This window comes from Cupressus sempervirens, chromosome 10 (genome assembly GCF_028749045.1).
Source record: "Cupressus sempervirens isolate cs-2001-9-10 chromosome 10, ASM2874904v1, whole genome shotgun sequence".
In the NCBI taxonomy this organism is placed as follows: Eukaryota; Viridiplantae; Streptophyta; class Pinopsida; order Cupressales; family Cupressaceae; genus Cupressus; species Cupressus sempervirens.
In genome coordinates this window covers 313,358,752-313,368,769 of record NC_143127.1, presented here as the reverse complement: position 1 = coordinate 313,368,769, position 10,018 = coordinate 313,358,752, and the positions used below count along the sequence as shown (strand labels likewise).

General features: G+C 36.7%; 1 protein-coding gene across 3 annotated transcripts in view; it reads right to left on the bottom strand.

Moving 5' to 3' along the window:
* Positions 1–8,166: 8,166 nt before the first annotated feature.
* The window catches only part of LOC149533878 (peptidase uncH-like), a 306,636-nt gene continuing 304,784 nt past the window's right edge, over positions 8,167–10,018 (bottom strand). For all 3 annotated transcript variants that reach the window (XM_089807078.1, XM_089807076.1, XM_089807077.1), the window contains 2 exons: positions 8,794–8,898; positions 8,167–8,688 (listed from right to left, as the gene is read on the bottom strand). In XM_089807078.1, the coding sequence (XP_089663204.1) occupies positions 8,575–8,688; positions 8,794–8,898 (219 nt within the window). In that variant the 3' untranslated portion in view covers positions 8,167–8,574. The remainder of the gene's footprint in view (positions 8,689–8,793; positions 8,899–10,018) is intronic.

The following is a 10,018-nucleotide window of genomic DNA, read 5'->3' as shown; positions in this document are numbered from 1 at the left end:
AATGAGTTTGACTCAAAATCACACAGTTAAATCCTAATAGCAATATAACAATTTGACTTGCTGTGGAAATTATCTCCTACATATCAATTGATGAGCTTAAGGGGCTTTCTAATGAATGGTTCATAAGGCACAACACTTGGTGAAGGTTTTGCAAATGGGGTTGCAAGTTTTGGGTTTAACCATGAAGGAAACTCTGTAGTTAAGTGCACTCAAGCTGGAGTAGTATTGGGATGGGTGACCTCCCAGGAAGTCTCGGTGTTTCACCCTTGTGAGCATCACCTAGATCAAATGAGTGCTAAGTGTTCCATTTATTCTCATGAAAGATGGATTCATGTTGAATCACTACTCATGAAACATGGGTCAATGAGTTTGACTCAAAATCACATAGTTAAATCATGATAGCAATATCACAAATTGACTTGCTGTGGAAATTATCTCCTACTTATCTATTATAATATATTTCCACTATTTGAAGATATTTGAATGTATTTTGTGAACCTCTCTCTCAAGGGAATGTAGTTTTCCTTTGGAAGGTTCATATTTACATCATTATAGACCTACAATTAGTAACAACCCTTAACCATGTAGCTTTTTGATTTCTCTTGAACTTTGGTTGTTGGTCAAGATCATCACATGAGAATGGATTATGGATTCCATTTGGAGATAAATTTTCAAAAAACAGAAAGCCCATCACAGATCAAAGAGATAAAACAAATATCTCTTTGATGATTGATTTAGCATCTAGTAATTTTCCAAGCTTGGCAATTGTCACTTTCATCAAGTGTCAAATAGATGTAACTCAGACTTCTTTGATGTGCAATAAACAATGGAAGCTTCCTTGGGAGACTTCATCAAGGATCAAAGAGACAAAAGTTATCCCTCCTTTGTAGCTTGTACAAGGATATAGATTTTATTGGAGATCAAAGAGAATACAAAAATATCTCAAAGAGACTAGTAAAATATATCAATTGGCTAATATGCTTGTAAATATAGGCATGCTATATCTTTTCGCTACCCTATCTTGATCGAAGGTCGAAGAGATTTAAAAATGGGTCATTATGATGGTTGATCTATCTTAAATGATTTGATGCTTATCAACTATCAAAGAGACAAAGCTATTATCTGGTTGGTAGAATGAGTCTTTTTGATGAATCTGGTTCACTTACTTCTCAATCATCATTCATAAAATATCAAAGAGACCTAGAAGATGTCTCTCTAAAGACCAAAAAAGTTAAGATCGGGGGGACTAACATGAAGAAGTAACAAGCATAAATTTGGTAAAATGAGAAATGTAGTGGGGATCAAACTAGAGAAGAGTAGAGCACACTTTATGAAAGAGGTGAGGTTTAGAGTTTTAGGCCTTGAGCCTTTGGAAGTACAACTAAATTAGACCATTTTTCATGTCTCAAATTGGTCATTTAAGATGGAAAAGGGGGCATATAATGCCAACAAGTATCAATATACTTATTGTTTAGAGAAAAAATTACCGATTCTATCATTATTTGTATCACTCTTATAATTCTAAAATTTTTTCTTTACAATAAGGTTTCATATCCATCTCTTGGTATTAAGTGTCATTCTCCTCAACAACAATTTCCTTCCTTCTTCTCAATGATTTCTTTAGATCTTCTCTTGCTTCATTCAACCAATGTAGAATGAGTTGTATTTCAATCTCTTGGTTCTCAATAATCTTTCCCAACATGTAGACTTCCATTTCCAAGATCTTTTCTCAAAAGTTGCAAAGCTTTACTTTCATAGAACTAGGCTCTAATACCAATTGTTGGAATTACAATAAGAAAGGCAAAATCTGGGGGGGAGGGGGGTGCGGTGTTGAATCAGTGCTTCAAAATTTTACCCATAAAAACATTCACCACTATACATACATCTCACAATTCAATAAGTAAACTGAAATACCATATTAAGCATATACATCTATAGTATGTAAACAAGTAAACAAGTAAACATTAAACACTTGATTCTGCAATCTAATTCACAACCTCTAACATTTCCTTCAAAAAAACCCAGGATATATAACATGTATTCAATATTACACCCACCACTAAAAATTCCAAATTCTCTTGCAATCTACAATTCAAAACCTCCATCAAGATATATAGTATATCTTTAAGATAACAACCACCACTAAACAAAGGGGAAAACAAACCTATTTTATTCCTTCAAAAATGTAGAAACTTCTCTTAAAATTTAAAAAAAGAAATAAGAAAAGGGTTGGGGGTTTGGTTTAGTTGGCTTGAATTTCCTATCATAAAGCATAAAGTCACAAGATCTAATCTACTCTCATGTCATGCAATACCAAAGGACGTGGCATGCCAATATCACCAATCACATCAATTTTTTTTATCCAAACACTCTCCATGATCACTATTTTTTTTAACTTTACATTCACAAAAATTTCCTCTTAAAAAATAATGCATTTATCTTTCAAATATATAATATCACTTACTAGTTTTACTAATTTTATACTCAACTAAAACCATATATTTTCACTAAAAATTAATAAACCTTAATAAAATAACTATAGAATTGTATAACAATAAAAATTAGACAAATAATTATTTAAATTTTGTGAAATTTATTTTAAAAAATTTTATTTCAAAAATATTAAAATGTTTAAAATATAATTATATATTTTTTGTTAGAACATTAAATTATTTTTACTATTTAAACATTTTGAACAATTTATTCTTTTCAAAATTTGCACCAAAACATTAAACGCTTTAGATAAAACAAAACTTGCAGTGAGTGTTTTGACATTTTCTTTTGGAACACTTCAAATTTAATTAAAGAATATATTGTCTCTCTATTCATGAATAATGTTTGTCAAAACCTTTAAAAATCTCATTGTATTCTTTTCCAAACTAACTACAGTCAAAGTTGCGCAAAAATTTATGTACAATACAGATGTGTCAAGTGTGGATGGTAGGCATTGGCAAACATCTAGCCACTACTAAATTTGTGGAGGGGTAGCTAATGCCTCTTTGGTCTACTGAGTCTTCTTCATAAGTATATATTATTTCAATTTAGTGTTGTCTACTGAGCCTCCTTCACCATTTGTTGTTGACTTTAGTATATATTATTTAAATTTAGTTTTTGTTATAAGATCAATTACTTACTAGATGTGAATATTTAATTTTGAAATACCCACTTATGCTTTGAAGATAAGATAAGATAGGATAAGATAAATTTATTAATGTCCAACAGGAGACTAACGAGGGTCTAAGGGATTGGAAATAGTACAAAGGGCAAATGCCAGCAGGGGGAAGCACCAAACGGTGTCTGCAGAAAGAATATGAGAGCAAAACAACAAAAGAACCAAGAAAAGAAATAACAATAACTAAGAACTCCTCACAGGTGAGAAGTAGTCCAAATTGGAAAGGTGGACATTAGAGCAATCAGGTACTCTGGAAGGTCTCCTCTGTAGTCTACTAGAGGGACACTGTCGAGTGCGATCTCTGTAGGGTCTCACAGATCTAGTGTGAATTAAGATAGGGAAGGGAGGCCGCTTCAATCCTTGGGCAAGAACCATAGGACCGAAGAAAGAGGTGATGAGCTGTGTAGGAGTCGATGTTGAGCAAAGCTGGAGCTGTATAGTGTGCTCGTGAAGCCGCATGGTCTCTTGAAGGTAGAGTGCAAGACAGTGCTAGTCAATATATTTGAAAAATGAGGGAAGACCAACACTCTCTGAACAAACAATAGAATCTCCCTCGGATCTCATAATAAATGGGACAACGAAAAATAAAGTGAGACTCGATCTCAACCTTCCCAAGGTGACAAAGCCAATAAATCTTGTCTTCCCTGTTGATCAAGTGATTAGTTTGAATACATAGCTGATGAGATCCCCACTCTAAAAGATCCCAAGGAGATGTGAAGAGCATGAGTCCAACGATGAGTGAGGTACCAAGGGCATAAGATGATCCCATCCTGGATATCAAGGAAATGCTCAGCATAGAAGGCCATATGCAAACGAAGCCCACCTTGGGGATTCCTCCAAGTTGTGATAACGTATTGTTTATAGATGTCAAGTCTATCATGCTCATTCAACTCCCGTTGAGGTGGAAGAAGACGGGTTGGAGAGTCTAGAGAAAATTGAAAGGGGGGAAGATGATCCAAACTAATACCAATTGAATCCAAAAGGGCAGAGACCTAGGTGTACCAGCAACGAGACTTGTGACCAAAGTCTGAACCCGCAACCTCCATAGAGGAACAGTAAGCCAAGTAAGAATATTTATGACAATCGTCGGAAGAATCAGGGAAGCTCCAGAGATGGTGAAGAAGCCAAACTAAATCAAAGATGGTCCCCAAATTGAAAGGGTGAGCACCAAACTCTGCCAGAACGATGTTGTGCAATGTGGACCAGTGACATCTAATAATGCATCGATGGAAAAGAGTTTGGACTCTCTCAACAAAGGCCCGGTCAAACTCCAAGAGGGAGGGCCCCAAACAGTAGAGCCATAGAGGATAGTTAACTTGACCAAGGAGTCAAGAAGGGACATCTTAGTTGTAGTGTTGAGAGCACTGCCACTCAAGAATAGCAAGGGCGTCGAGCCCCTTGTTGACTCTATGCTAAATGGTCGGTCTCAAGCTGAACCGAGGTCCAAAAAACTTAACCCCTAAGTATATGAAGACGCAATCTTGATCTTGGTACCCTAGAAGTAAAAGTGGAGGTGTGATGTCCTCAAACAATTGAAGACCATAACCCGAATCTTGCCCAAATTTACAACTAGCTCATGTGAGTCGTAGAAAGAGGCCAAGCCATCAAGGAGCCGTTGAAGACCATCGGGGGAAGATACTAGGAGAATCACATCATCAGTAAATAGGAGAATAGTGATCAACATCTGATGTAAATAAAAACTATTGCCAGGGAGTGAGCAATCATGAAGAATGCCTTAAGCTTGTCAATGTAGATGCGAAAGAGTGGGGGAGAGAGGGCAGCCTTGCTTCACCTTGATAGTGCTCTAGATAGGGTCAAACAAGCCTTGTGGAGTCCTGAATCTGCCCACAATGCACTCATATAACCTCATAATAGCTGTAAGGAGGATATTTGAAATCTCGATGTACCTCAGATGCTGAAAGAGAGCCACCTGAGGAACAGAGTCGAAAGCTTTACAAAAGTCAACAAAACAACAATAAACTTTCACTAAGCAGTGGTGAGCCTCCTCAATAATGTCTCATAAGATCAAAATGTATAAAATCCACAATATATAAGGTCAAGTATAAAATGTGATCAATATATAAATATGTAAATTCTTTAATTATATATTTGGTTTATTGTATAAAATCTATATTATAAAAACTATTATAATATTACATTATTATTATTGTATTGTATTATTATGTAATTAATTATTCATTTATTTATACAAATATTATTCTAGTAAGGGATATTACAATTTCGACCATCAACTTCAATGGAAACGGAATTTTTCTTCGAGTTGTAATTCACCTTTGCTAAGATTAGCCATCCTATCCCCAATAATACATTGTACCCCTTCTTCTCTAGGGCAATTACTACATAATCGAGGAAGAATTGTTGAGTCCTACTCACCTCTTTTTGTCCCATTAAGGTGTCAATGGGCTTGATCCCATGTTGATCCACTCCAACTAACTAGAAGATGGGTGGCCATATGGTTCCCAAGAGCCTTCCAAGTTTCTTTAGGGAGGACATTAACACCCAAACCTTCATCTACAATAGTATTGGTCAATTTGCACCCCATGATCTCTGTCTCCACCACCATCACAATTCTTCCCATTCTTATGGTAAATATAGAGTTATTGTCTTTACCCATTTTTTCTACCTCATTCAATGGTTCGTCCTTAGTATTGTTTCCATGTGGTATTGCCACCCTTAATTGCAGTGGGGTCTCCATTAGATCCCCAATCTTTACTGGTGTAGTGGTCTAGAGGACTTGCTTCATGATGTTAGTTTCCACAATGGACTTGGTGGAGGAGTTTTTGGGTGTATTTACCTTCCCTTAACCATCATCACTTGGATCTCCCTCCTAGCTTCGTCCAACCTCTCATTTTTTGTACTTGCATCCGGATATGTGATTTTTCTGGGTTGCATCTGAGTGATAGCTAAGACTTCCTCTTCTAGTTGTGCCACCTCTAGCATGTTCACACTATTCTATTTGGGGCAATTAACATCTTGATGATTTTCGGGCCCACCATTTGTAGAGCATCTCCCCACCTTGTCCTCCATTCTAACAATCACAAGCAAAGTGTCCCCACTCGTTACATCTCCTACATTGTATCATGTGCTATCCTCTCAAGCCTTATTATATTTCGCTCCTTGGCGTGTTATTGTTGCTACACCTATTATTTTGGTACCCTCCAGGTGATGCTTCTATGTTAGTGTTGTGCGGGGGAGTAGAGGAAGGTGTGGATGGTTCTCCTTGAGTGAAAAATACGTAGGCATTGCATGCTTTCAAGTTGTAGGGACAATCCTTATGGAATGCCCCATTACTTGACATATGTTGCAAAATGCCTTCCTAGCGCAAGTGATCTTTGTGTGTCCCTCATTTTCATAGTCTGTACACCATAGTTCTTTTCCTTCGCTTTTCTCCTCCTTGCTTCCTGTTATTTCTTTTATCATCCTCATCATATCTTTCTACAATGCTTCTATAGTTTTAGATTCACCTTTGCTTTCTTACATTTGTTTTCATGCCTCCTTTAGAAGTCTTGCTTTCACTCTCTGAAGTCTTGCTTTCACTCTCTATATCCATCATGTGTACGCATGCCTCTGCAAATGATAATGGTGGGACAATCTTCATTTTCCTTTGTAGGGACGAGATTAACCCTTCAATAAACCACCTTTCTTTGGCCAATCAATCATTTTGTTATCCAATTTCCCTATCAACTCCTTCAATCTCCTAGTATATGCTCTTACAGATTTATTTATTTCTTGTCTTATCTTGCATATCTCTGTTACAATCTCATCATCGTCCATAAGAGCTAGAATTCCTCTTCAAAGGCAGTATGTAGGTCCCTCCATGTGGCCTTCTTCCCAGCCTCTAAGTTTGTACCAATCAATAGCCATTCCTCTTATGGTGGTAAGAAATGCCTTTAGCCATTCATTTGTTTCATTTTCTCCATTTGTCTGCCATATAATTATGTAGGTTTTACAATGCCTTGAAGGGTCTTATGGCCCATCTCCCATGAACCTCAAGAGTTTTTATTTTTGTGTGGCCATCCTTTTCCCTTCTACCAAGACTATTTTTCCTCCCATCAGGGCTATTTTTCCTCTTGTAGGGATTATTTTCCCTCTTGTTAGGAGGGTTTCTTGGGTGCTTGCTCCAAAAACTTCTCCTTCTCCCCCTAGTTCCTCATCTTTGTGACTAGAGCTTTGTCCCTGATTATAATAGTGTTCCCTACATGTTAGTGTTTCATGATCCATGCACCCTTCTCTCCCTTCTGAAATTGCCAAATTGGCAATCCCCTTTACTATATTTTCAATTAGATTCTCTTCTAGTTGATTTGGTTCATGGGATTGATTTACAAGTTCTCTTAAGTGGCGACATCTTTCTTCATGTTTCTTATTCCGTAGAAGTCTTCGTAAGAGAGTTTCCCCCTCAGCTTCTTCCTCTCATACTTTCCTTGGGTTCTTGTTTGGAAGTAGGGGCATGAATTATTTTATTGTTTGTTTGTCCTCCTTGGATTTTCTCTCTTCTGAATCCCCTATGTACTTCTTTCAATAAATTGTTGGAGCACTTGTTGCCTTCTCCGCTCTCTTTGTTTTGGCTCTTTTTTCCTCCACACGTACCCAGTTCCTTGCTAGAAACAGACGAATTTTCTCAAGAAAGTTGTACACCGCAAGTGGCATCAAAAGTTTGTCTCATACTGTGCTCTTTGGAACCGCTCTCTCCTGGGCTTCCCTTTGCACATATTGGTCCACAAAGACTTCTTAGGCTACCACCAAATCCTATATTACCTGATCCTCTCTTCTTATTTCTTCCTCTCACCCATCATTGTTTGTTGCTTGTATTTGTGGAAGGAATGGTCTACCCATTACTCCATTCTATTTAATATATGACCTCCATGATTGAACTTAGGCAACAACGTCAAAATGTAGAATGGACAACAACCAGAATAACAAAACATGCATTCAGAATCAAAATAATATTTAATACAATTATCATACATGCCAAGTTGGTGAGGAAAACATATATTTTATTGATTACCAAAATAACGAGCACATCATTCATATTCCAATGTTCTTAAATAGAGGTCGATTTGTTAGGAAGACCAACTGACACATCCCTCACTAACAACTACCCAATCCCCACTAACTATCGTTAATCACAACATTGTATTATTATGCCTTACAATTGTCATTCCAAATAAGTAATGAATTATATGAAAATAAATGGAATATAACCAGAGTCGTATATTTGGATTCATACAATTCGCAACTCTATGCATACAGATTTGATCTTCATCATATATATGGTCCCTTAACCAGAGATTGTGCAGATGCTCAACAAATGCTTGCAGTACAAATGATAAGCACCCCTAGGAATTCATCCAGCAACACTCCCAAATGTGTTTGAAGACTTACTAATCAAAATTATCTATGTGCACAGGAACAATATCATCAGCCACCTTGAATTTTCCAACCAACCGTGCAAAAAACACCATCTGTTGTTCCAGAGTGAATTTGATGTTTTCAGCCTGTAAAATCAGTTTGTTAGTGCAAGCTTCATGTACCCAGTATTTTGGAAACCAACAAAAGAATCAAATTAAATTAAATTTTAGTTAATCCTATTATACATGTACCTTTCGAAAACCATGTTGCTCTCCTTCATATTCAATAAGGGCAACAGGCAATCCTTTCACCTTAACTGCTGAATAAATTTTTCGTGCTTGTTCAGGTGGTACAACCTAAAGAGGCAATACATACAATTCGTAAAAACAGGTGAGACCATTTTTATATTGTAGTTTAAATATAGGCAAACATCTTCTGCAAATATGATGAAACAAAAAATAGTTAGTCTTCAGAATACAGATTTGGAGTTTCTCAAGAGCATATATATAACCAGTCAAGGGATACTTTAAACTTTAACATATGTGGTGACAGGCCCCGGATCTTGTTACTAAGTTTGAGGAATGGTGGAAGGAAGGTGCCTTTATATCCAGGACACTGAGTTACTAGTTTACAAAGAAGCTAACTTTCATCAAAGACAAGTTAAAAATGTGGAATAAGGAATCGTTCAAAAATGTTTTTTAAGGAATAGAAACCATAGAGTAAAAATTGGAGATCCTAAATGACAAAGTTATCAAGAAATGTTTCTTAATGAATATACAGGAGAGAATTGCAGAGAAGAATTGTATAATTTGTATTGGAAAGATAAAGCAAGAGAACCATGTTTGGCAGCAAGCAAAGCTAACCCAAAATTCTCCCATGCCCCCACCAAAGCGTGTAGAGTAAGGAACCATGTGGATGGTGTGATGCAGGAAGATAGAAGCTATGTGAAGGGACAGACATTCAATAGAAATGGAGATGATCAGTTACTTCATGGAATTGTTGGCTGTGTGGACCAAAGATCAAAAGGAATGGGATGACTCCATCTTGAACTACATCTCCCAATAAGTAACGGAATAATTGAATAGTTGACTGCTAATTTTTCACTCAAGGAGATCAGAGCAGCAGGATCCCAACTGTTTCAAGAAAGCCCCTGAGCCAGACGGGATGCCTGCAAAGTTTTATCAGGTATGTCAGTACTTCATTGGCAAAGAAGTTTGGATATAAGTGTAGGATAAAATTATTTGTCAAAGATATCAACAGCAAGGCAATAGTGTTGATTTGAAAGAAGATTGATTGCACATCCTTTGCAGACTACAGGCCAATTTTGATGTGTGACATGATATAAAAGATTGTGGCCAAGGCCTGTGCGAATCGCCTAAAATCTTTATGGGCATTGACAGCATCATACTTACATTGGAGACACTACACACTATCGCCACAAACAGATTATGATGAATGCTCATAAAACTAGATGTA